The 27,474-nt window shown below is 47.8% G+C and overlaps 1 protein-coding gene across 2 annotated transcripts; it reads right to left on the bottom strand.

Annotated features, from left to right (window-relative positions):
• Positions 1-1,978: 1,978 nt before the first annotated feature.
• Ttpal (alpha tocopherol transfer protein like) lies at positions 1,979-19,119 on the bottom strand. 2 transcript variants are annotated; one of them, XM_051143740.1, is made up of 5 exons: positions 19,023-19,119; positions 14,071-14,533; positions 10,034-10,227; positions 7,796-7,906; positions 1,979-4,316 (listed from the first exon to the last, which is right to left on the bottom strand). In XM_051143740.1, the coding sequence occupies exons 2-5, from the start codon at positions 14,516-14,518 to the stop codon at positions 4,038-4,040; spliced, it is 1,032 nt and encodes a 343-aa protein (XP_050999697.1). In that variant the 5' UTR covers positions 14,519-14,533; positions 19,023-19,119; the 3' UTR covers positions 1,979-4,037. The 2 variants fall into 2 exon arrangements, with proteins under 2 accessions (XP_050999697.1, XP_050999698.1); XM_051143741.1 differs by having other exon boundaries at positions 14,071-14,536; positions 19,023-19,115.
• Between the last annotated feature and the right edge of the window lie 8,355 nt (positions 19,120-27,474).

Raw genomic sequence — 27,474 nt, 5'->3', positions numbered from 1 at the left:
CAATACATTTCACTCATAGTGCCTGAAATTTTAACTGAGATTATGTACTCTGTGTACTTGGCACATGTGCCCAGCCCACAGGAGCTCTTGAGTTATCATGGGAAGGCCTCTGGGTCAATCCAGAGGAATATCTCAAAAGTCTTAGGACTGGAAAATGTATAGTGTCTCTACCGTGTGCAAAGCAACTGACGTGCTCTTAGTGTGGATGTTCTTCACTGGCAGCCAGTGCCGGCCACCGTGTCCCTCCCAACCTCATCTAGAGGGCAGAAGCTGTACCTTGACCCATGGTTAGGAAACCTGTGTCTCTCCAAGTCACCAGGGTCACATAGACCCGGTCTCAAGAACAAACCCACAGTACACACACTTGGCTTTACAGGGATTTTTATTGTTGGAGACCCAGTCATGCATACTAAAATTACATATTTTCGCCACTTAGAAAAATGCACTAGAAAAATAAACATTTGGTCAAAACAAACACTGAAGTAGATGAATCCACCACATGTGCCTATACTCAGAGCCAAACTGAATTTCAGTTTGAAGTAAGGAATGTGACCAGGGGCTAAAACAGTGGCCTAGTCTGGTCAGGAAAAAGCCCAGTTCCCACCCATCAGCGAGGGTAATGGAGGTCTTGGCCACTGAGAAGTTTCAAGTATTTTACCTGTTGGGTTCTTATGTAATACGCCAGGAAGCTGAGGCACATCCACAAGAATCCAAAGCAGCTACCACTAACTGCCTGATAGAAAAAACATCCAGTGAGATTGAAAACATACCCACAGGCCCCCAGGTAAGAGAAAACCAGGAAATTTGGGGCCACAAACCAATAAATGTGACTCCAGCTTTAAGTCACACTGGACCTTCTTGGGAGCAAGTTCCCACTGAGAAAAAATAGTTGATGGTGCTTCTTGCATTTGAAAGCGAGCATTTCTGAATTGGGAGAGCAGAAAGAAAATTACTTGAGGTTTACAAAGTGAACAGATGGCAAAACAAACAAACCTGAGAGGCCTTAGCAAGAAGTCTGTCCTGAGCAGCCTATGTGCTTGGTGTTCCTGCCTGGCATGACCATGCACAGCTACACATATGTCAACTGAGTTAACAGTTTCCTTCCTAAAGGAGGTTTCCCAAGAAAACCTGAAGTGCTGCTGACTTCAAGATGAGGTATCACAATGCACAACAGCAGTGTAGCTGCTGCTGCCCAAATGAAAAAGCAACTTCCATGAATGACCAGAAAGATGAAGTGACATCTCCCAAACTCCCTACTGGGTAATAAGGCTGTCTCAGATATTCAGAGGGAATGCCTCCAGTCCCTCCAACTCTGAAGAAGCTGCCCTGTAACCTGAGGTGCCTACAAATCTAGAATGAGATGTGGTTCAAGGCCACCTGGGCCTAGAGAAAGCCAAGCTGGGAAGCCAGCACTTCTGGCTGTTTCTGTAGATTTTATCTGTATCCCTACATGAAGGCATAATAAGGAAGGTGTCTAGGAAGCTGGATTTCCTTGAAGTCTGTAGGGGACTTGGGCTAGAGAATAAAACTGCATTCCTACACTAGCACATTTCAGCACCAACTCACTTGATCTACATTCTTACATAATCTTGATTTGGGGGGGGGGTGAAGGGAGCCAGTTAGGAACAGGGTTCAGATTTGAGTATACAAGCCTCTGTCCAGCGCTCAGCATGTTAAGTAAGCTGTGCACAAAGATAAAGCAGACACCCACTTCTACTTCACTATCCCTTTTCCCTCCCAATACCACATGACCTTCATTTCCAGCCATCTGCAATGTCTACAACTTTACCCTAAAGTCAGATACTCCCAAGTTCTTGCTCACTGGCTAGCTCCAGCACTGTGTTCCCCTCAAATGAGGCCGCTGCATCCCTGCTGCTCAGTATAGGAGTTGCTTTATTTACACCAGGAGGTCCCTGTCACACAGCCTTCTTCAAACCTGAGGTGTCCAGACAGGTCTCTCGACTCAGGAAGCAGCAGAGTAGCTGGGGCAGACAGCAGATAGTCTCCTGAGAGACTTTATGGAATGGCTCGCTCTTGGCCTAACCAGAAAGGCCTGGCAAGCAGGCAGCATTTCTGCTCTGAGATTTCTCCCCCATAAGCCTGACTGTCCCTTTGTTAAGTCAAAAATAGACAAAGAACTAGCTAGTCATGTGACAGGCTTTAAACCAGTCAGCCTGGTAGGGCTAAGGGATTCATCTTTACCTTGGTCTGTTTTTTTCCTTTTGCTCTCTACCCACCTAGGACCTAAGAAAGCTTCTCATAGATGCTCCCATCCAGGTGGTTGGGGTTGGAGCCATCATGGGTCTTTTCAGGGTTTCAGGTGTCTGGGTGGCTGTCTCTTTAGGCAGAAAACCTGCAGGAGCTAAATCAAATAGCAGAAACTCAGCTGCAAATAGTCTCCATGGATAGTCAAGAGTGGTGTGTTTTGGCACTTGAGCTCGGCCAGGGCCTAGAAGATCAAGGATTAGCATCTATGGTGAAGATCAAGGATTAGCATCTATGGTGAAAACAATGTCCCCAGAATTGGCATTATTGAGGTAAGTTTCCATAAAGGGCTTCTGTGGACGTGTTGGGAACTGCTGTAAGGGTAGAACAGCTTAGTGACAACCGACTGACCTTTGAATCTCAAAGCACTGTCTATAAGCTGTGTGCAATGCCTGCTTAGTCTATTAAGTGCACAAACAACAGTTCCGGACACTACTTAACACCATAATACACAATGAATACCAAAGGAAGCAGGTCAAAAACCAGGAGATAAATACCTTACTCGATGCTTGGGTTAAGGCTGAAATCTTGACAGGTGTCTAAAGTGCCCAAACACAGAACTCACATTCTGGCCAGCTGGTCCTCCCACACTAGACAAACACTCTAGCGTGTCTGGGAGGGCAGGGCCTCTCAGGTGAACCAGCAATAACCTGCCCCTGTGTGTTCCCAGGGACAAAAACTGAAGAAGCCCCAAACTGGCGATTACTGTGGCTGTTTCTAATATGCTGCTAGTGTCTCCAGGGTAGAAAGATTTTATATAAGATCTGGGTACAAGACTTGGCCAGCCTCACAAAAGCCATACCTTTCAAGTTTACCCATTGTGCTACAAAGGCAGTTGGTTACCACCAAGTCCCAGGATCATACTAGTTTCTTTAAAGGCAGGGCCAAATGGTGACACTCCTTTACATGAGGCTTGCATGCATATCACAAAGAAACAAGACTCAATCACCTCTAGGTGGTCATCTTTCCAAGCAGAAAACCTAACATCTTCAGCATCCCCAAAGGTCCCCATGCCACCTAGCCTCACTTCAGAAATGACAAGCTGAGTTCCATGTCCTACCCAGTCACACAATTGACTCCTAGTCCAAATGCTTTCAGCCACGCAGTACTAGAACCCAGTATTTTATGTTGACCTGTGTGATTCCACAGAGAACCAGAGCTAAGGCTTTATGGGTCTGGGAAGATTCTTTTGCAAGATTCAACCTTGGAATCCCAGGGATGCTCTGAAGCCTTTGGCTTCCAAATTTGATCGTTAGGTGCTGCCTGTGTCCTGGTATTTCTGCTGCTCAGTTAACAGTGTTTTCCAGACCCAGCAGTAACAACTGAGGCCTGAACCTTGAATTTTGCTGATGAGCAACAGAAGTCAACACCTAGAGTTTATGGGAAGGAGACTCAAAAGTCTCACATGTGGCCACCTTTCATTACTGGTAGTTGCTTCAGAGTCATGATCAATCAGGTTGTCTTCTGGTCACTTCAGAGTGACTTTGACCCCTGTTGCTTCCAGGATGCATATGGAACAGATAAAGCTTCCGGACTAGGAGTTGCAAACTTAAGAGTCCAAATATTTGGGAATCACCAGGGAAATTTCTGTGTCTTCCCTGGAATTATCCAGGTAGTCAAAGGCCTGCCTGTGATGGGCTTGCCCTGGAGTCTCTAAGCGCAGCTCCATGCTGCTGCATAATGATGGTGCAAGACTGAGGCCTCGGCACCTTAAGCCTTGTGCATTCCTAAGGAAGGAAGGAGTTATCCAGGGTGGCTCTCCCAGTAGAGTGCTAATAGCAGGAGTAGAGCTGGGACTTCATGGCTCGCATGGCGTCATCACACTGCGCATCTGAGATCAGCCCTTCAGGTAGCAGGGGCTGGCCCAGGAGACTGTCGCAGGCAGGCACAGGCTGGCAGAACTCTTTTACAAAATCATCCTCCGAGGCCAACAGCACCGAATTCCAGGTGGCAGTGTCCAGCTCACCAGCTGTGCCCCCATACTCCTTGGGGAGGATACTCCTTGGAAGGTTTGTGTGGAGAGAGTTCAGGTCAGAACCGTGGAGGAAGAACTAAAACAGAAGGGTATAAAAAGGTATACTCAGCAGCTGTGATCACCGGCACAGATTGGGCCTTCACCATTCCATCATGGGCTTGGGGAAGCATGAGGACCACTCCTCCCTTGAGATGTATAGGCAATTAATGGTTGCTAGGGGAGAAGGAGGCATTTTCTTCAGTGTTATAGCCACTGGCTAGTGCCCATATTCTTGTAAATGGCTCCTTATTCATGACCTTGTAAGTAACCCTAAATAGATTCTTGGATCACCAAAACAGACAAAAAAGACATTAAAGTAGAAAGGGGACTAGTCCAGAGGCAGAGGATCAACAGGAGTGGGAGGATGACAAGAGGGTAACAGAATGAAAATGCTATAATGATACTGGTTTATTATATACTTATCTATGCTAATTGTGCTGGTAAGTTGTTCTTTGTCAACTTGATTTAAGCTAGAATCATCAGAGAAGGGAGAACCTCACCTGAGAAAATACCCCCATCAGATTGGCCTATGGGACATTTTCCTGATTGATGATTAATGTGGGAGGGCTCAACCTACTGTAGGCACTGCCATCCCTGGGAAGGTGGTTCTGGGATTATAAAGAAGCAAATGGCACAAGCCTTGAGGAACAATCCAGTAAGCAGCATTCCTCCACAGTCAGCTTCAGTTCTTCCCTCCGGGTTCCTGCCCGAGTTCCTGCTTCAGCTTCCCTCAGTAGGCTGTGACCAGGGATATGTAAGCCAGATAAACTCTTTCCTCCTCAATATCCTTTTGGTTATGGGTTTATCACAGTAACAGAAATTTAAGACACTGGGCCTGGCAGTGGTGGCACATGGCTTTAATCCCAGCACTTGGGAGGCAGAGGCAGGCCTGTGAGTTTAAGGCAGCCTGATCTATAGTCCAGTACAGGCAAGGCTACACACAGAGAAACCCTGTCTTGAAAAACAAACAAACAAAGAAATCTAACACACACACACACACACACACACACACTTTTTTTTAAAGCACAGACACGGCTGGGTGGTGGTACACGCCTTTAATCCCAGCACTTGGGAGGCAGAGGCAGACAGATTGCTGTGAGTTCAAGGCCAGCCTGGTCTACAAAGCGAGTCCAGGACAGCCAAGGCTACACAGGGAAACCCTGTCTTGAAAAACTAATAATAATAATGATGATGATGATGATGATGATGATGATGATGATGATGATAAAGCACAGGCACACATGTGCTGGGGAATCAGTAATGAAACAATCTCCCCGTGGCAGGTGCTCAAGTAAACATGTTCTGAGTGAAGAAAGTTCCTCAGCCCCAGGGGCCTGGAATCCCTTATCTTCTGCTGCACCCTCCATGGAGTGGACCTTCCAGGACAGCCATGAGGCAACCATTTCACTGCCCCTATCAGCCCCAAGCCACCATCTTTCCCCAGAGCCTCCCATCCGTCTCCTACGTGGTCTCTCAATTTTGAGCCTTGTCTCAGCACAGTCCTCTCCTTTCAGTGTGGCTCAGGTAACACCACTGTATTTACCATCTTCTGATGTTCCCATCTCACAGGCCCACAAGGCCTGTTACAGACAGGCCCGTTAATTTCTTAGGCTTCACCCATTGTTCTCCCCATCACTCAGCTCTCCCAGCATGCTGGGCGGCACTCTCCTGTGCCCCAACATTATCCTGTGCTGGTCTCCCAACTGTATGGCTTACTCCCTCACATGTGGTCTTAGGGGCACCAGTTCTCACTACCCCAGTGAGTGCACAACCCCTTTATTACACAATCCATTCTGTATGTGTTTCCCGAAGTGTGAGAACCTGGGCCTGCTCGTCTCATGCTTCATATAGAAGCCCATCAGCTGTAGTTTTGAATGAGTGGGCACAGAAGGGAGGGGAATGAGGAGCATCATGGACCACAAATAAGACAGTTTCAAAGATGCAAAAAGTCTATCCGCAGGCTGCATGGTAAAATGCAAATAGAGCATTTAGGAACCGTGAAAGGTAGTGTTAACTGTCAGAGTGACAGAAACACTTGGCAGGCAGGCCTCCAGGCATGCCTATGGGAGATTATTGCTGTCTTTACTATCTCACTGAAGCAAAACCACCCCCTTTATTCCTTACATGGCTTTTTTTTTGGGGGGGGGGGAGGTGTTTTATCACAGTAGGACAGGACCAACATGGACTCACACCCACCCAGCAGCTCTCAAGTCTACCTGATCAAAATTACTGAGGATATTTAAAACCACTCACACCAGGCTCTACTCTCTCTAGAATTTAAGTTTTAGTTCTTACAACCTTGAAAGTTTCTATTTCTGTATGCTTCTCTTTTTGTAAAGATATGAAACTGGACTAGAGAGATGGCTTAGAAATAAGAGCACTTACTACTCTTCCAGAGGACTTGAGTTCAGTTCACAGCACCCACATCAAGAGGCTCACAGCAGGCCTGTAACTCCAATTCCTGGGGGAGCCAGTGCTCTCTTCTGATTTCCTTGGGAATCTCTCTCTCTCTCACACACACACACACACACACACACACACACACACACACACACACACACACACAGGTCTTTAAAAATATAAGTTGGAGAGTGGAGAGACCTCAATGTCTCTGGGTACAACGAAAGATAGTAAAAATGCTATTACCACATTTCCATCAGTGACCTTGAGGAAGATGAGAAGAGGAGGGACTTCTGCAGGTCAGAAAGGAGGGCCCTCTTTTAAAAGTGTCATCTGGGGCTTGCTGTGTAAGTTAGTGGTAGAGCACTGAGACTGCATGAAGTTCTGAGTCAGCAATGATCAGTCCATCTGCTTGGTGACCCATCCCTTCCCTTTCCTAGATCCTCTTACACATAAAACGCAACGTTGGTTCCCAGTGCATAAGCCAGGAGACCAGGAAGTCTGAATAGGTTACAGAGCAAAGAGGCATCTTATAATTAAAATCCCACCTTCAGCCCGACTATGTGAGGTCCCCTTGTAAACACAGCATCCTGTTGCTGTTCCTGTTTTAGGCAAAGTATGCACTCTTACTAGCTCCAAGTTCCCTCATAAAAAAGATGGATCATGTTTATCTGTTTATCATAAACACGTTTATTTGTTTAAAGATCATTAAGTTTATCAATATACTTTCTAAATTAGTTCCTGGACAAAAAACAATGATGTGCTAGGTGTCAAAAATAAATCAAGTGAGAAAATACAATCAAGGGAGATTTTAAAAAAAGTATCACGTTCAGGGGGCGGTGGTGGCACACACCTTTAATCCCAGCACTTGGGAGACAGAGGCAGGAGGATCTCTGTGAGTTCAAGGCTAGCCTGCCCAACAAAGTGAGTCTAAGACAGCCAAGGCTACACAGAGAAATCCTGTCTAGAAAAACCAAAAAAAAAAAAAAAAGAAAAAAAGAAAAAAAGAAATCAAGCAAGAAAGGAAGGAAGGGAAGGGAAGGGAAGGGAAGGAAGGAAGGAAGGAAGGAAGGAAGGAAGGAAGAAAAAGTATCAAGTTCAAAGGACATCACTCACCCTGTTTGCTATTTTTTCCTTCAGAAATGGTTTTATGATGGCAAAAATGCCTTTAAATATCCGAGGTTCGTTCACTATATGGACTGCTTTTATCCGAATGGGGAAGCCATCCTGTACGGGGGAGGAACGCCATGTCAGAGCATCTGTAGTATCTGCAGCTGCCCTCCCCATCTAAACCATGTAAGTCTAGCCCCAGTCTGGCCTGACCCTCACAGCTTCCTCAGAGACAGCCCTGGTGGGGACCAACAGGAAGACAAGTTGTGAGGAAGTCTGCGTCAGAAGAGCTATCAAAGAGGTGGGAGCCCCAAGCCCACAGAGAAAGAGCTGGAAAACAGAAGGCCCTCCAGGTCAGAGCTGCTTCATGTGCATTTCCCAAGGTCACCTTCAAGATGACGTGAAGCAGGGCTGCTTGGGAAACAGGTGAGCGAGCCAGAGGCACACATAGTCAGACAGGGGTCCTTAGCCTCGCCTCATGCCTCAGGCCTGTCTGGGTTAGAGAATGGTGGTTTCAATAAGATGTCTCCTTTAGGCTTGGACATTTGAACGCTTCGTCCCGCTTGGTGGCACTGTGTGGGAAGTTGAAGAAGAGTGGCCTCCTGGAGGAAGCATGGCCCTGAGGACAGGCTTTAAGAGCACACAGCTGCTTACTGTTTTTAGTGTTCTCTGCTTTGTGGTGCTATTAGAGATGTGAGCTTTCAGTCTCACATCTGTCCTAAACCATGCTTGCCTCTGGATGCCGTGCTTCCCTGCCACGACGGACTAATATCTCTGGAACTATATGCAAAATAAACATTTTCCTATAAGTTGCCTTGGTCATGGGATTTTATCACAGCAACAAAAAAGGTAATTAACATACAGAGTAACTTCAAGGCTAGCCAGGGCCACTTGGGGAAACCCTGTCCAATAATACACTGATGTTTACAGTGACAGGCACAAGAAAGGGACAAATTAAATCACACAGTTCCCAAACTTATTTAACCCTGGAGTTTTGGTCCCTGCTGGGTGATCTTACATTAGTAGAAAAATAGAGATAGAGATACAAACTCAATTCCAACACTCGTGTGTGTGTGTGTGTGTGTGTGTGTGTGTGTGTGAGTGTTTCAGCAGGAGCCATCAAAACACACAGCTAGGAGCTGGGAAAATGGCTCAGCAGTTAAGAGCATTAGCTGCTCTTCCAGAGGCACTGAGTTTGATTTCCAGTACCTATATGTCAACTGACAACTGTCTGTAAGTCTAGTGTTAGAAAGTGTGACACCTCCTTCTGCCCTCCTTAGACAACAGGCACACACAGCCGTACACAGAAAAGAATTTAAAAACAAAACATGGAGCCAGGGGTGGAGCTCAGCGGGAGACTGTCTGCGCAGCACACATGTCGTTCTGAGTTTATTCTCAGCACAAGAAAATAAAAACAGGCTGGACACGGTGGCGCATGGCTGGAGTCCCAGCATTCAGGGAGGCAGAGGCAGATCTCTGTGAGTTTGAGGTCAGCCTGGTCAACAAATTGAGTCCAGGACAGCCAAAGCTACATGGAGAAACCCTGTCTCAAAAAACTAAAACAAACAAACAAACAAACAAATATAAAAAGAAAGAAAGAAAAAAGGAAAATAAAAGCAGTAGAAGCTAAGGAAAATCAAGACTTACATTTACAGTGATGGAGCTGTGCGCTGGTGGTAGAGGCAGGAGGATTAGGTCAGTTTTTGGTTACATAACAAGTTTGAGGCCAGCCTGGAGTACAAGAGATTCTGGCTCAAAAAACAAAATAAAATGATGACCAATGTGGAAGAGGATTGACAGCAGGGGCTTGGGCATCTGTGTAACTCAGTGAAGGGCAGCTGGACCACTGGCACATCGCAGCTCACAGGAGCAGCACCCAAGGGGCAGGTCAGTAAACAAGAGCTCAGCCTTCTGTGGCTGTGACACGAGGGGCAGGCTGTATGTGTTCTCTAGGTCTCAGCTGCCCCATCTATCAAAAAGGAAAACAAATTCTTGTCTGCCTCAGAGTGTTCCCTGAAGGACTGAACTGCAGTGATGGCGACAGGGCTTTGTGAACCATTAAGCACAGGTAAGAGGTACCTTCGGCAGGTACCTGCGGAGTCATGGCAAAAGGGACTGAAGATTATTCCCACTGCCAGTGGGAAGTGGGGTCCGTGTAATCCTCCAGAAGACAACAGTAAATGGACAGGGCTACGGGGAAAGCAAAGAGCCACAGCAGGGGGAAATGGTGAAGAGGAGCCATACCTGAAGGATGCCAATCACCTTTTTGGCTATAAACGGACCAAAATGAGATGCTTTGGATAAGCTCACTCCTTTGTAGTCAGCGAGAATTACAATCCCATTCACCTGGGTCTCCTCAGACTGAATGAGTTTTTCTAATGTCAAGTAAATGGCTCGGATGTTCTCAGTTATTGGGTAGTTGCTTGGTATCCATCTGTCTGAGGTTACAAGAGATGGGCAGCGTTACAGAATGAATACAAACAAGTGCACAGAGAAAGATGCATCTTCTAAAACCTTGGCTTTGCAATGAAGAGGAAGACATTCTTGTCACCTGATGCTGTCTAGCCAACAACTGATGTTTCGTAACCTCCCAAACCCAGCAGAACATCTGGAGACGAAAACACCATTGAGTGTTAAGGTTAAAAGCGTGAGCTGTGCATGGTGGTGCACGCCTTTAATCCCAGTATTCAGGAGGCAGAGGCAGGCAGATCACTGTGAGTTCAAGGCTAGCCTGGTCTACAAATCGAGTCCAGGACAGCCAAGGGTACACAGAGAAACCCTGTCTCAGGGGATGGGGGCAGGGGGAAGCATGAGCTGTGAAGTCAGATATGCTAGGCTCCAATGTTGGGCAAGATACTTCAGCACTCTGAACCTCTGTATCTTAAGGAAACAGGTAAGACACCTGCCTTCTTGGCCACCTCTGCTTCCTGCCATCAAGTGCTATGACATCACCACCCTGGTTTTCCATTCTGGCCACACAGGTTGCACAGAACTGACTTGACTGATGACTCCAGGGAGGGTAAGAAATGGGGACTGGCTGGTCAGTCTGGTATGACATCTTAGCCAGAGCCTGTGGTCTAAGCCACAGGTCACATAGAGCCAGACTCAATCTTGGGTGTGGTTCTTGAAAAAGGGAAGATCTCTCCTCCCTCTCATACCTGTGAAGCTGTGAGCCTGGTGTCCAGAGGTGGCCTGAGAATGAAGTGCAAGCTAGCAGGACATATGCTTCAATAATATTTGCATATTTAATGTTTTTCTTTTTGAGAGAAGGATAAAAAAATGACAATGGTATTTTTGACTATTAATCACTATTCTTTTTCTCTTCTTCTCATTATTTTATTTATTTACTTATTTATTTATTTGGAGCAGAGATGAGCGGGTTAAGACAGAGCTTCTCTGTGTCCCAGGCTGGTCTGGAACTTTCAGCGATCCTCTTGAGGGTTGGGATAATAGGCATGGGCCGCCATGCCCAGATGTTAACTATTCTCAAGAAAATCTCCACCAAAATCTATGTCCTGTAGAAAGACAAAGCTGAGTCGGGGCTGTGGCTCACTCCCGTCACTTGGGAGGTAGTGGTAGTAAGAACAGGAGTTCAGGCCTTCTTCAGCTATGTAGAAAGTTCAAGGCCAGCCTGGGCTACATGAGACTCTGCTTCAGAAACAAAAGTCATCCCCCATAAATGCTGGGGGAGGGGGTCCTAGTCCTCAGTAGTGGTGGCTACTAATAAGATTCCCTCACTCAGGTAAATAACACCCAACCTATGCTCACGAAAGCAACCCCACTGAAATGCAGTGGGCTACTCTCACCTACTCCCTGCAGGAGATGGAGCCACAGACATTGAGGGCTTCTTGGGAAAAGGGGCTTGGGGACTCAGAGGGAAGGGTGATAAAGAATAATTGGGGATTATGATCAAAGTAATTATATATGTATGAAACCATAAAATAATACATTATAAAACAGTTTCATTTTGCTAGCAATGTGCACACAATTATTTTCTTTTTAGAAATATTTATGAGTATGTGTGCATGATACATATACCCAATGATATGTGAGGGGACACGTGTGCCATAGAGCATGTATGTAGGCCATAATATAATCATGGATCGTCACTTTCCCCTTCTACTTGGATTCCAGGAATCCAAACAGAGGCTTGTGGGGCAAGTGACTTTACCTGCTGAGGCATCTCGCTGCCCTATGCACGATTCTCCTAACAAATCTTGGCCAAACTTGGTGACTAATATTCATGTGAATTAAGCCCACCACAATATAACTGCATATCACATACACCTCAAGCCAGCTTAGCAAAAGGCAATGTAAAATCCACTGGGAACACAGCTTCATAGGTATGCTTCCTCCTAAGAAGCTGGGTCAGCAGCGAGGGGTCCAAATCTCATCCAAACAGGAGGACAAAATTCATAACCCAAGCACAGCCATGTCCCAGCAGGAGGAGCAGCCAGCATGGTGCCATCTGAGAACATTTCTATGAGCTGAGCTCACTGAGCCCGCGGTAGCAGGACAAAGCTTGCTGGCTGGTTTCTAGGTCTCTTGGTGCTAAAAAATCTGCACTGCTTATTTTAAAATAAGCACCTAATTTCAGAAAGTGCCTAACACAGCAGCAGGTAAAACGGCTCCAGCTCTGTGTGGATGTGTGACACGTGAGGCAGGGTGAAGAGATGGTCTAGACTGCAAAGACAGTGTGGGAAGAGGTTAGACTGAACAGGATGTGAGGCATCCAGCCGCCAGAGGGAAATACACGGAGGTGACACCCCTGCAGGCCATCCTGCACACTGCAGCATTCCCTCATTTTCTGGGCCCGCTTTGGAGGGCGCTGCACTCTAACTCGCTCTCTGTGGGCTCTGCACTGAAGGGAACTGCAGGGACTATGAGTGGAGTGAAGGCTGTTTCCTCCACTGCACCTGGTGCCCAGGACACAGAGTTAGGAATCAGAAGGCTAGAGTTCCCACCTCCCTCCATTCACTGGGTAAAACATGTCTAATGTTTCCCTCTTTCAGCTTCTCCTAGGGTCACAATTCTAAATGCTCTCTGTGGGGAGCTTCCCTCGCTGCAAAGGACTGTGCCAAAGATCTGAGAAGCGCCAACACGGGAGGCGCAGGAACGTGTTTTCATTATCTTTCCTGATACCTAAGCCGCCACCTCCTCTCTACACTGTTTGAATAGTAAAGTCGATAGACAAGAAAGTACAATAAATAGACGTGTCTATTTGTCTTTAAGTCTACCACAGTTCTTCGTGTGATGTTAAAAAGACATAGTTTTGTTTTGTGTTGTTTTGAAGTTGGACACATGCCTTTTCCAGTACTGGGGAGGCAGAGGCAAGTGTATCTCTGAGTCTGAGGAGAATCAAGTTCCAGGACAGCCAGGCCTACAAAGAGACTTTATCTCAAAGGGGGGTAGAGGACGGGGGAGAAGAGAAAGATGCATTTTTTTTAAAGCTACACCAAGTATCACTATGAAGTGTTGGTATCAGCAAATGAACCAAGGGGTTCTGAGTATAGCTCTGTGGGACAGTTCCTGCTCAGCAGGTGCAGGCCAGGGTTCATTCTCAGCACTAGAAAAAAGAATGAAAAGAAAAGAAAAGAAAAAGACAAAATGAATCTTGTCAGGGTTTAAGCCACCAGAGGAAAGGTGGGAGGGAGGCCCAGGCTTCTGTGCAGCCCACACTGCCTCCCTTATATCTGTTCTCAGCTCACGCAGAGAAGATGGCAGGAGGGGCTTGGCAAGCATGCCTGCATCCCATGACCAAAAGCAGATCCCGCAGCCCACTGTATTCGCTCCTTTGGAAATCTGGGTTTGCACTGACAGAAGATCACTGGGTGGCCAGGTGAGCCTGAAGGCTGAGAGCGGCCATATTTAGCTTCAGGGGGAAAAACTACCCATGCCAAGCACAAACAGCACTGGGGGTCCATGCGCCGGAGTCTAGCTCCTGGTCAGAATAGCAGCATCTTTGTAGCTGTTGCTGCTTCATTAACTCAAATCTTCCTTGTGGTCCTCAGGTAGTCTGAGGATAGTTTTACTACCCCTAGTCAAAAGAGCTTTGAGGCCAGCCATGGTGGTCCACACTTAAAATCTTAGTACTTGGGAGGTAGAGGCAAGAGGGTCAGGAGTTCAAAACCATCCTCTGTTGCACAGTGAGTCTGAGATCAGCCTGGGCTGTTTTAAAAAGCCAAAACCAAACAAGAAAAGGCAAGGATGTGAGGGGACTACGAGAGAAAACAGGGTGAAGGACAGACCCATCTCAGAGAGACGACACATCCCCCCAGTACCTGGTCGGATGCAGAGGACATGGCAGCCCCTGGGGTCCGTGTGGGGTAGCACTGTGAGGAATCCGGAGCTGAGAACGTCTTTCAGGGCTGAGGGTCTCAGGTTGCTGAAGACCTCTGGCCAGCTCCGCCTGCAGCCATGGTAGTTGACCAGCAGCTGCAGGGCCCGGTCATAATCAAACTTTCGGGCCCGCAGGAAGCGTAACAGGAAGGCGTCATCCAGTGATGTGCTCAGATGCGGGTACTCCTTCCGCACCATATCTCGAAGGGCCTGCACATCCCGGAGTCGCCACTCTGGCTTCTCCTGAAGCTCTTCCCTGGCTTTGGTGACCAAGTCTTCTGTCAGGGAGCACACATAGGCGGGAGGTTCAGGCGGAGGAAGCGGCAGCTCATTTTCGGAGAGTGAGGCCACAGAGGGGCTGGTTCTCAGTGAGTCACTTTCTTCTGACATTAGCTATCAGGGTCCCTGCTGACACACAGGCCACAAGTGGGGTTATGAAAGTGTAGCACGGAGCCAGTGGTGGTGGCGCACGCCTTTAATCCCAGCACTAGGAGGCAGAGGCAGGTGGATATCTGTGAGTTTGAGGCCAGCCTGGTCTACAGAGTAAGTTCTGGGACAGCCAAGAAAGAAAAGAAAAAAACAAACAAACAAAAATTAAAGAAAATGAAGTGTACCATGGGCCTTCCGCTGATGGTTCAACAGGTAACTTGCCACATATGCCTAATGACCATAGAAGATGAAAAGCGACAATTAACCCCATTAGTCTTCTGCCCTGTCCTGGAACACCCTGACAAGTGTGTATTCACAAACTTGTACAAATGTGTGTGCATGGGGGATTTGGAGTCTTCCCCAAGTTAGTTACCTCAGGGAGGTGAGTCCCAAGGAGGAATGATCATGTTATGAATCACACTCCTAAGTCAAACCCAACAACCAAACACCATGCCTTCCTTGGACGTGTCAAACAGAGACATGGCTTGTCATTACATAAATGTGAATGCAAACAACTTTGAGATTCCAACCCAGTTTAAAAACCGTTTAAAAAAAAAAAAAGGAAAAAGGTTCTCTAAAATACTGGTGAGAATATAAACAGAACCTTTCCAGAGAGCAGTTTGTCAATGCTGAAATTCAAAACTAGGCTGGAGGGAGTGCTACTTTGATGCCCAGTGTCCACGGATCGCTGCACATGAACCTGTAGCCCCAGTGCTGGGGACGCGGGATGGGGATGGACAGACACAAGAGGATCCCTGGAGCCCAGTGGCCAGCAGACTAGTGGAGTAAGGGACCAGCAAGATGGCTCAGCACGTAAAGGCACTAGACACCAAGCCTAACAGTGCGAGCTTCGTCTCTGGACATACATGGTGGGAGAAGAGGACCGAATCCCACAGTTGTCCTCAGATCTTCACATCTACACTATGGCATGAGCATGCCTCCTACCCCTGCAAATAAATACATGATCAAAGAAGACAGCCTAGGAAATAGATCTGAACAGCTGGACATTTAAGAGATTTTTAAAAAACCATTCTTTCGTTTTCTTGTTTGTTTGTTTGTTTTGAGACAGTCTCACTATGCAGCTCCAGGTGGCCTGGAACTTGCTAACCCCTGCCTCAGCCTCTAGAGTGCTGGGTTTACAAGTGGCTCCTGTATGAGTTTATTTTTACAATGTAACTGGCTATGGTGATCATGAAAATGTATCAGCTCTGCTAAGGAAATGTAACAGAAGGGTTAGCTCCTGTCCCTTCAGTGGCACTATCTAATTAAGGCCCATGTTCCACAAGCACCCTTCAACTCCTCCAGCCTGTGAGTGACAAAGAGAGACATAGGTACATCCAAAAAACAACCGAGTTCAAGGACTCCGTCCACATGCTGGATTCTTCCTGCCTGAAGCTCCTTCCCAGGGGCCTACATCCCTGAGTGAAGGCTCTTCCTTTGTATGTGTAGGTACTCCAGTAGACTCTACACACTGCCTGTTGACCTGTGGACCCTAGGACTCGCTTCTGGGAAAAGCTGCACTAACACACTCCTGTATGGAAAACAAAAGGACAGCTGCCTAGGCACCCTGGGAATGGGCTAGCAGCAGGATTCCCTGGCTGCTCAGCCTAAGCCTTCGTCTGTAAATGGACGCTGCTCTTCCACCTCATGCTCAACACGGAAAGTAGGAGCCAGCCCAGAGTTCTTGTGCGTAGCTGTAACGCCCTGGCTTCACTCCCTCTGCTCCACTATAGCCAGCGACCAAGCAGGCCACTCCCTCCAAACCACAGGATTGCACACTCCATCTCTCGAATTCCAACACCTAGCCCCACCAGCTTCTTGCACTTGCTTCCAAAGGTATGTCCTCACTCTGGTCATATTGTGGTATGTTCTCCTCCACCTCTTCCCAACCCATGCAGCACACACACACCCAACAAATATCAAACATTTATGATGCACCACATTCTTTTCCAGGCACTGGGGTTGCAGAAGAAAAAAAAACAAAAAACAAAACAACAACCAAAAACCCACTCCTGTTTCACTGAGTCCAGGAGAGATGGGAGATACTTCTAACCATGATATACAGTCCACAACTATGAAAAGGAAACGTAGGGAATGGGGCCGGATTTGCAGTTTTAAATAGGGCATCCAGGGAAGGCTCACCTAGGTAACATCTGAGCAAAGATGAGAAGACAGGGTGAGCCAAATACTACATAGTTGGGTGAGGGTACCTGAAAAAACGGTGCGGCTTTTCTGAAAAGCAAGATGCCCAGTGTAGCTAGTTAAGGAAGCAAGGTGGGAGAAAGTAGATGGATTCAGAGGCTCACTGGGGGTAGTGGCCAGGGCGCTGTAGGCCAGTAAGGACTTCAAACCTCTGTGCTGAGCGAGGAGGCGCATGATCTGTTTCCTCTGTTGGCTCAAGAATGCGCTAGGGGTGCGAGATGGCTCATGTGCAGCTCCAGCCTGGCAACCCGAGTTCCATCCTTAGAGTCGAACTTTACCAAATTTACAAAACTACGTAAATGTGGAAGGAGACCAGCGCAAGGCTGACCTCTGACACCACCCCCACCCTGTTATGTGTGCCGTGTGTGTACACCCGCACATCAACAGAAAGTAACAGTGAAAAGTAACTTTTTAATTTTTAAAATGAACTGTAAGGAAGTGATTATATAGACCAGTGGTTCTCAACCTCCCTGACGCTGCAACACTTTAAAACAGTCCCTCATGTTGTGGTGACCCCAACTGTAAAATTATTTTGCTGCTTCATAACTGCAATTGTGCCACTGTTGTGAATCATGATGTAAGTATGTGTTTTCCAGTGGTCTCTGTGGGTCAGGACCCACAGGTTGAGAAACCACTGATGTGAGCGGTTCAACAACCATCCAGGCGAAAGTGGACAGTGACACGGAGTCGGCCCTCACTCACTCCAGGATGTCTGAGCTGCCTGGCATGAGCTCTATGGACAAGCACATATCTCATGATTTTGTGTGTGTGTGTGTGTGTGTTTGTGTGTGTGTGTGTAGGTCATCAGTGTATGCTAGCCAGGTCTTGTTCATTCACCCGAATGTAGCATCTAAAACGGTATTAAGACATATAGGCCCCTCATCATAAATGCTTTATTTTAATGCACTTTGCAGAGGTGGGACAATGCCGACCTCGCAGAATTCACCCCGGACGGTTTCTATGGCAGTCACCAACAGGTAGGTGCCTGGAATCCCAATTCACTGCCTGCTTGAGATGGACTGTAGTGCCACAGGTTGCAGAACTAGCCTCAAAGGCTCTTTCCTGTCCTCCCTCTCCCTTCCCCTGCCAGGGAAGATGAACTAATGAGCCACCGTTCTCGGACAATCTCACACATCTAACACCTTCTACATAAAAAATGCCTCTGCCACCAGCCAGACAACTCATCCTCTTCAAGGCCCGACTACAATGTCATCTATTCCGTAAAGCCCACCTGGCTTCCTGTGGGTTAGTCCCCGCAGCACCGGGTTCCTGTTTGGTTTTGGAAACCTCTGTGCAGTCTCACAGGCGTTTTGACGGGACCCTTCAGAGTCAGTTCCCACCCATTCATTCACCAAAAGACTCACTGACTGCCTCCAGTATGTGCCGGGCATTGTGCCGACAGATGCTAGGGACACAGCAGAAAACAATAAATCCTTGCCTCGTGCAGCTTACATCACGGGGGACTGAGGCAAAGAAGTCATTCATGCTTGAGGGTTCTGCTTTGAATCTAGCCCTGCACCATACATCCGTTTTCTTATTTCTTCCTGTGTTTTGCTGGAGATAAAAAAACAAAAAACAAAAAAAAAACCAAAAACCCAGGGCCTTGCACATGCTAGGCACCATCCTATCACTGAACTACACGGTCAACCCCACATTTCACCTTCAAAATATTGAGCAAGAACATCATCATCACTGTTTTCACTTTACAAAGGAGGAAACTGACACCGTCCCCCCCCCCCCCCTTTACAATGTCAATCCCAACAGGGTAGAAAACTTGCCTGCCGGGGTCACCACAAGCCTCAGTGCCGGCTCATGACAGCACTCAGCAAACATCAGGGGAAGTACGGCAAGCCCTGTCCAGTGAGGCCGAGCGAAGTGTCAAGCCCCACCCTGGCCTCATCATCTTTAGCCTCCACCTGCAGCTTCCTGGGGAATGACAGGAGGGGTGGCCTTGGGGACAGGATACAAAGCCTGACATCCTCCCCACCTGGAGCCATCTCTCTGTGGAGCATTCCATTCCCTCTCTCTCACAACAACCGGTGGCAGGAAGACATCTCTCTCGGAGTCCCAGAGACACCCCCCCCCCCCCCCCCCCCCGAGCCGCTGACAGCGGTCCAAGGCCCCTACTTCCGGTCTTCGCCCCCTCCCCAGGTATCCCCATTTCCTGGGGTCTCCCGCCCCTCTGGCCCACTTCCGGCGGTCTTGCCCTCTCGGGTCTCTTTTTCTGGCCCCTAGGCGCACGTACGAGGTCGCGGGCACTCACCAGCCCGGCGGCGGGCGGAGCGCGGGTCACGGCGGCAGGAGCCTCGGCTGGCAGCGCGCGCAGAATAAACCCGCACTCCCCAGCCGGCCGGCCCGGCCCTCGCACCGGAAGTGACGTTCAGGGCACACGAAGGCGGCGCCCACCCGGCAGTGCGCATGAGTGAGCTTTGTGCGTTGCCTTGGATCTGTCCCCACCTGGTGGCCCGGGCTGGGAAACTGAGCGCTGGAGGAGGAATGCAGCTGCTTCCCCAGAACATTCTGCCATGTGCCCAGTGTTCTACATCATTTTCTCATTAAGTCCTCATGTTTTTGAAAATTCCTCTTCTTCATGACAGGGAAGTGGCAAATCGGTGCAGGAACCAGCCTCAGACCCCAGACCTCGGAATTATCGTTTCAGAACTCCTAGCTCCTCAGCTGACAGCTGTTTGGACTGGCTGCCACTAACTGAGCCACTTTGGTCAAGGGCCCTAGCCTCCTGGCCTCAGTTTCCTCATAAATAACACGATTCTTGCCCAGGACCCAGACTCAGAAACTACCTGTTTCCTGCTTTGGGACTCATAAGATTGTCTCCAGACAGCAATAGTTTGAAAGAAGTTTACTAGCTCCACTCCTGGCCCATTAACTACCCTCACCACACACATACCCGTGTTTTGTGCAACTGTACTTTGGGGGCAAATCTCTGAGATTCCTCTTTCAGGTAGAATAAGGACGTTAGGCCATTTCTAGAGAGAAATTCTGGTGGTCCTAAGGGATGATTTTAAATTACCTCTTCCATTCCTTGCCTTATAGATAAGAGGAGTCCCAGGGTGGTGGGAAGTGGCCAGCAGGGACACAAGGACACGTGGATTTTACCAGATGCCAAACTGCATGTGTGGGAGGAGATGACCTGGGAATCCTGAGTTGTGCTTATGTTTGTTTGTATTTTTATTTCTTTATTTTTTTTTCTTTTTCTTTTTCTTTTTCTTTTCATTATGTACATTGGTAGTTTGCTTGCATGTGTGTCTGTGTGAGGGTGTCAGATTCCCTGGAACTGGAGTTACAGACAGTTGTGAACTGCAATGTGGATGTTGGGATTTGAACCCAGGTCCTTTGGAAGAGCAGTTGATGCTCTTACCTGCTGAGCCATCTCTCCAGCTCTTATTTGTTTTTAAGATAGGGAAACATGCAGCTAAATTTGAATTTCAGATAAACAAAGGTCTATTTTTAAGACAAGGTGCGTTATGTAACATTTGGGACACGCTTATACTTTAGAAACCTTTATTTCTCAGAAGCTCACATTTAATCGCTTTTCAGTCTTTTGGCTAAGATCAAGTGCAGAAACTCACATTTAAAATAGGCATCCTGTTGCTCCCCTTGCCCCAAATCTAAGTATTAGAATCATGTTTCCCCAATAGCAAACTACTACATAGTAATTTGAAACAGCACAAATGTATTTTCTTGCTTTGTTATAGATATCAGGGAGTCAGCAATGCTGCATTCTCTCACGGTTCCTTCTTGTCTTTTTCAGCAGAAACTACTGGAATTACTTGGTGCATAACCTTCCTGTGTCACTCTACCATCTTCCTTCTGTTGTCATGGCAGATTCCTGCCCTCTCCGTGTGTGTGTGTGTGTGTGTGTGTGTGTGTGTGTGTGTGTGTGTGTGTGTGTATTCATGCTAGGCAAGTGCTCTACCACTAAAACACATCACTCTTTAGCACTGTTTATTTGTTTGGGATAAGGTCTCATAGTGCAGCCTGCCCTGGAACTTGCTTTAATCTAGGCTGACCACAAGCTCACAATCCTCCTGTGTCTGCTTTGGAAGTGCTAGGATTATAAGTGTCACTGCTCATGTCTCTTATAAAAGTCATGCCCAGCTATTTGAGAAGTCTGGACATTGTGCCTATGCTGTTAATCCCAGCACTCTGGAGGCAGAGGCAGGTAGACCTGTGTGTTTCAGGCCAGCTGGTTTGGGTATCCTGTTGCAGGACAGTCAGGGCTACATAATAAGCCCCTCAAAAAAAAAAATTTTTTTTTTTTTTTTTTTGAGACACTTACTCAGGTTGGTCTTGAACTTCCAATGCACCTGCTTCAACATCCTGGGTAGATGAGATTACTTCATCATTACACCCATCTTCCTGCCTTTCACTTTACAATTACATTGGGCCCGATCCAGGTGCATTGATGTATGCCTGCAATCCCAGCGCTAGGGGAAGCAGAGGCAGGTGGATCTCTGTGAGTTCGAGGCCAGCTTGGTCTACAAAGCGAGTCCAGGACAGCCAAGGCTACACAGAGAAACCTTGTCTTGAAAAACAAAAACAAAACAAACCATGAAAAAACAATGACATTGGGCCCATCTGGATAATCCAGAATTATCTGCCCATCTCACGATCCTTAGTCACATCAACAACATCCCTTTTACCCCATAAAATATTCACAAATTCCAGAGGCTAAGATGGGGACATCTCAAAGGACAGGACATGATCCTGCCCACCAAAATCTGGTCATCTGAATTCAAACTGATGTTGGCCAAGTCATCCAAACTCCCAGAGTACCTTCCTCCCTAGGCTGGTTAGAGCTAATTGTCAGCTAGACAGGCTCTAGAACCATGGGCAAAATGGGTCTTTAAGAATGAACTAATTATGTTCACTGCAGCTGGGATGCTTTGCCTGGGACCATTCCCTGGCTGGGATGCTGGGCCGTGTAAGTGGAGAAAGGGCGCTAAGCAGCAGCCTGTGTTCATTTCTCGCTCTACTTCCTGATTGTGAATACAATATGACTTCCCTGCCATGACGGCCCTGAGCCATAAGCCAGAACAAACGCTTTTTTCTTCCCCTCACACACCCTCACTCCTTATTTTCTGAGTCAGGGTCTCTATAGAGCTCTGGCTCTTCTGGAACTCGTAGCATAGACCAGGCTGGCCTCGAACTCACAGAGATCCACTTGCCTCTGCCTCCTGAGTGAACGCTTCCTTTCTTAAGTGGCTTTGCCAGAGTATTTTATTGGAGCAACAGAAAAGTAGCTAATGTAGTTAGTCCTCATGAGCAAAAACAAACGAAAAACAAAACCAAAACTGGTTAAATGGGCTCATAAGACAAATATAACAAACTTTCCTTAAGCTGCACATGTAGTGGGTAGCTTGAACCCTGCTGTGCTGCTCTCTTTAACCCAGTGCCTGACCTACCTGTGGCCCTGGGAGCCCAGACTGCACTTCTAGATGCAGGAGGCGATGAGCTTAGTGAGGGTAGTCAGCCTTCCTCACACCTAGTGAAAGTTTAAGAGATGGAGGGGCCAGGTGGTGGTGGCACAGGCCTTTAATCCCAGCACTCAGGAGGCAGATGCAGACGGACGGATCGTATACAGGCAAGAGAAAGCTCCTGTGTGCTGAGCAGCTAGGACAGTGAGACACTGAGCTCGCATCATCTGACTTATGCCTGATAATTATCCTGTGGACAGCAGCAGGGGCACAGTGGTCTGTACAGAACAGGATGCTCCAGTTCAGAAGGAATCCAAGATGAAGGAGTTGGACTTGAACTCAAGTTTGATGGTCAGCATAGTCCCAAACTTTACATTGTCCTAGAGACCTTACGCAGCTTGTCTCTTTGGCTTCAGAGGTTGGAGAACAGGCTCAGATCAAGGAAGGACATGAAGCCGTCCATGATTACAAAACAACTAAAATGATTGAGCAGAGACTTGAACGTCTGTATTCTTTGCTGTCTTGGACACTCAGAAGCAACAGACCTGGACTATCACCTTGAAAGAGCCGGTTTCCATGTGCATAAAGGAGGGCTGTGGGCTTAGGGTAGGGGCCCCTTGGCAGCTTCTGAGGAACGGCATGGTGCACCGTCACTCGGAATGTCTGTTAGCTATGATCACCCCACTCCAGAGCAAAAAGGTCACCAGAGGGCAGCTCACCCTGCAGCCTGGCTTGGAAGGCTGCAAACAGCCTGCTCTCTGAGCTTCGACCCACCTCGGAAGAAAGAAATCTTGACATCACTAGTGTGCCACGGTGGCTAGGAATGCCTGAGCTGTTTTCAGCTGTCGTCTATACTGGGAATTTTGTCATGACTCAAGAGATTATTTGAAAAAGAAATGTATAACCATACAAGTGCAGTTCACTGCTATTCTTTTGTTGTGGTTGTTGTTTGGTTGTTTTTTGTTTGTTTGTTTATTTCTTGTTTTTCAAGACAGGGTTTCTCTGTGTAAACTTGGCTGTCCTGGACTTGCTTTGTAGACCTGGCTGGCCTTGAACTCCCTGCAATCCACCTGCCTCTGCCTCCCAAGTGCTGGGATTAAAGGTGTGCACCACCACCACCCACCTATTCACAGCTATTCTTACCCCTGTCTCTGAGACAGAGTTTTGCTCTGTAACCCTGGCTGGCTTGGAGCTCACTGTGTAAAACACAATGGCGTCAAGCTTGCAGCAACTCTTCTGCCTATGAGCTAACACACCCTGCTATAAATGATAATTTTTAAAAATTACATTTGTTCATTTTGTGTGTGCGTGCGTTAGTACACACTTATCACGTGCATATGTGGAGGTCAGCAGACAGCTTACAGGAGTCAAGTTCTTTCTTTCCACCAAGTAGGCCAAACCCAGGCCAACAGGCTTGGCAACAAGCATCTCCACTGATCAAACCATCTTGCTGGACCTTTCTTTCATTTATTTTTTTTAAGAATATTTTCCACATGTTTCAAAGTGTCTTGAATTAACTAGGAAGTTGCGGATGGCCCTGAACTCCCAATTCTTTTGTGACTGCCCCTCCCCCACTCCCAAGGGCATTACAGTTATGACTGTCATGCTTGTTCTGAAATAAGTTGTTTTTAAAATGACTTTTAATTTTTTTTCCCCCCTCTGTGTGGAGGTGTTTTGACCACATGCACATTTGTGCACTACCCTCAGAGTCCAGAAGAGGGCATTGGGTCCCCTGGAACTGGAGATACAGATCACTGATAGCTGCCATAGGGGTGCTGAGAGTCGAACCCTGGTCTTGTAGACAAGCAGAAAGTGCTCTCTATTGCTGAGCCATCTCTCCGGACCTTTGGAATAACTCCTTAAGCTATAAATATAATTTGACTTTCTTCATCTGTTTTGTTTTTTTAAGGCCAAGGTTTTAAAAAGTGAAAATTAAACTGCTTCCCTCCCTAAGTGTATATGTGTGCGCATGCACAAATGCGTGTACATGTGTGTGTATGCTTGTACACACTCACACTGTGTGGTCTCTAGTAGCACTAGACACATAGTAGGCACTCACTAAGTATGAGTCCCCCATGACTCATCAGACACACTTAGCTGTGTGATTCCAGGAGCCTTACCAACATGGTTAGAAACACTTAGACTTAATCTGGGCATCCTGTCAGTCAGCCACGGATCCCATGGACTCCTGCAATTCTGCTACTTTTTTGTTTCCATTTTTACTACCTGAGGCCACACAGGAGATGATAAAGTATTTTAGGTGTTTTGTTTTGTCATTTGTTTAAAAATTTTCATATACATTTGTTTATTCTGTGTCATGTGTGATATGCGTCTGTGTGATATGGATGTTGCTGTGTGGCACAATGGCACACGTGTAGGGGGTCAGAGGTCAGCTTTTTGGAGAATTTTTCCTCCTCTACCATGTGAGTCCTGAGGACCAAACTCAGGCCACCAGGCTTGCTGCAAGCGCCCTGACCAGCTGAGCAGCTCAGCTGTGTCACCAACTTTGTAAACATTGTCCCGTGCACAGCACCTGTTAACTGAGGTCCTCATGGAGAGGTGTGTGGCCTTGTGGCTTGTCCCTTCGCCCCTGGCTTCGAACCCAGACCATCTAAGCCACTGTAGCATATATTTCCTGCTATTAGTTTGATTGCTTGTGGGGAGGGGCTGCAGATTGGACCTAGGGTCTTATATGTATTTTGCTCATATTTCTTTTTTTTTTTTTTTTTTTTTTGTTTTTCGAGACAGGGTTTCTCTGTGTAGCCTTGGCCATCTTGGACTCACTTTGTAGACCACGCTGGCCTCGAACTCACAGCGATCCGCCTGCCTCTGCCTCCCGAGTGCTGGGATTAAAGGCATGCGCCACCACGCCCGGCATTGCTCATATTTCTTTATGCTTGACATTCAGTGCTGTTTGCAATGATAGCTCCCCCGCCCCACTCCCTGCTCTGCACCAGCCCCCATGTGTGACACAAAGTTCTTGAGGAGGGGCCAGGGCTGGAACTCTTGAGTGGCAGAGGAGCTTGCCCAAATCACAAACCAAGTGAGTGACAGTGAGGGATTGGGCGCTGGAGTTGCGGGATGGGGCAGGCTCACTCTAGCCCTTCCTTGGGGTTCTAAAGAGGAAAACCTCCCGTGTTATTCACCAGATCTCTCTTGCTGCCTCTGACCCAGCCTGAGAGGTCTGGAGCCTGACTTGGCTGGAAAATTGTCCAGCCCTGGGTGGGGGTGAGGGTGGGGGTAGCCAGAGGCTTGGCAAGCACAAGAGAAATATCTGACTTCAATCGGAGGGTCGTGTGAAGCTTGTGACCCCCTGCCCGCCCCACCCCCACCCCCGGCCTGGTATGCCTTGAGTGCCAGAGATTCTGTTTCTCTACATGCCACCTTCTACTCAAAAGCCCAGAATCAGTCCCTGGAAGGGACTCTGAATGGGAGTAGAATAGTGTCCAGGGCTTAGCCGTGTGGATTTCCCAGAAGAGGTCAGAGCCAGCTGTGTTTTTGTGGTCACACATTGATCTCCCTGAGTCAGCATGGCTGCTTGGAGGGACAGGGACAGGATGTCCTGTCTGTTCCCAGGGGCTTTGGATCCCAGCCAGACTGAATCTTTTCCAAAACATGGCCCTAAATGGTGATGGGGCCAGGGATGGGAGAAACCCCACCCCTGGCCTCATCAACGCCAGCCTGAGAGTTCACCTCACCATCTATGGTTCCAGTATACAGCCTAGCTCTGACCACACACTTGGCACTGTACTAGCCTCTCTCTGTGTGCTCGCTCTACTAACCCCACAGAGGTACTGTGGGACAGCATCAGATCTCCTGAGTTCCGTGTGGCAGCTGAGCAAACAGACTCAGGCAAGTCCAAAATCTCAGCATTTAGGAAGCTGAGGCAGGAGGATCTCAACTTTGAGGCCAGCCTGGGGGTCTGGAGACCCTGTTGAAAGAAGGGAGGCGAAAGGGAAGGAAAAGAAAGGGAAGGGAAGGAAACTGAAAGGTCAACTGACTTGTAAATGGTTACACGGAGAGGGAACTGCAGGGCTGTTCTGGGAGTCCTAGTGTGTCAGATCTGACGATGTTCTATAAATTTACTGGGTCGCGCACTACTTCCTAACAAGCTAAGTGCTTAAATATCACCATCTCCTGAAGAAAAGCGGAAAGCGAGGCTCAGGAAGGTGGGAGGGGCTGTCATTTTTCAAGAGCTGAGTGCCAAACTCCCCACTGCTAAAATCAGGCCAGGAGCAACAGAGGCCCCTCCCCTTCCTATGAGCCCTACACATACCCCGAAGGAGAACTGCATCCTCCAAAAAGGTCAAAGGCAGGAGAGGCCTGTATGCATGGCTATCTCTGTGGTGCCCAGCTAAATCAGAAGCGTTCAGTGACTTCTGGGTCCAGAGAGCTGGAAGGCAGCGAGGCTGGGGCAGCTCAGGCTACCCTTCTCACTGCCACAGCACCCCTGGCCCAGAGGAAGAGATAAGAGGCATCCATGGCGCTTTCCCCAGCAAGGTTGGCTGGGCCATGGAGGAAGCTCACACTTGAATCAGGTTGGCAGCTTGTATTGGCAGCTTGGATGGACATTCTAACCTGATATTAAAATGGAGTTGTCTACTGAGCAGAAGAGCTGCGGGGGAGAGTCTCCTCACAGAGATGGGAAAGAGTGTTTCTCCACAGAAAAGACTTTTTGTTTGTTTGTTTTGTTGTTTTTCGAAACAGGGTTCTCTGTGTAACAGTTCTGGCTGCCCTGGGACTCGCTCTGTAGACCAGGCTGGCCTCGAACTCACAGAGATCTGTCTGCTTCTGTCTCCCAAGTGCTGGCGTTAAAGGTATGCGCCTCCACCGGCCAGCTTCAGAATACATTTTAAAAGGGATTTTGGGAGTGGGCTGGGAAGACGCCTCCACTGGCAAAGTACTCGCCATCCAAACACGAGGTCCTGAGTTTAAAACAAATAATCAGAACAAACAACAAATGAACAAGTGAGGGCTGGAGAGATAGCTCAGGAGTCAAGAATGCTTGTTGCTCCTACAGAGGACCCAGGTTCTATTCCCAGCACCCACATGGAGCCTCACAATTGTAACTTCAGTTCCAGGGGGCCTGATGTCCTCTTCTGGGCCTCCATGGGCACAACACACATGTGTTGCACAGACATATATGCAACTAAAACACCGGTACAATAAACATACAAAAGCGAAGGGAGGTGGTATGCATCGGTAACCCTGTGCAGGGGAGACAGAGACAGGCATGTCCTGAGGGTTTGCTGCCCAGCCAGTCAGCTGACTCAGCAAGCT

The sequence above is a fragment of the Acomys russatus genome, chromosome 4, assembly GCF_903995435.1.
Source record: "Acomys russatus chromosome 4, mAcoRus1.1, whole genome shotgun sequence".
NCBI classification, from domain to species: domain Eukaryota; kingdom Metazoa; phylum Chordata; class Mammalia; order Rodentia; family Muridae; genus Acomys; species Acomys russatus.
The sequence above is the reverse complement of the archived record's forward strand: the minus strand, read 5'-3'. Positions and strand labels throughout refer to the sequence as shown.

Bases quoted from the DNA above. Each gene is read 5' to 3' on its own strand.
- Ttpal (XM_051143740.1), bottom strand. From the start codon at position 14,518: ATGTCAGAAGAAAGTGACTCACTGAGAACCAGCCCCTCTGTGGCCTCA. The intron at 10,228-14,070 runs GTACTGGGGGGA...TTGTAACCTCAG, and splicing joins TGTCCTCTGCATCCGACCAG to ACAGATGGATACCAAGCAAC. The intron at 4,317-7,795 runs GTGAGTGATGTC...CTTCTGTTTTAG, and splicing joins AGGAAAAAATAGCAAACAGG to TTCTTCCTCCACGGTTCTGA.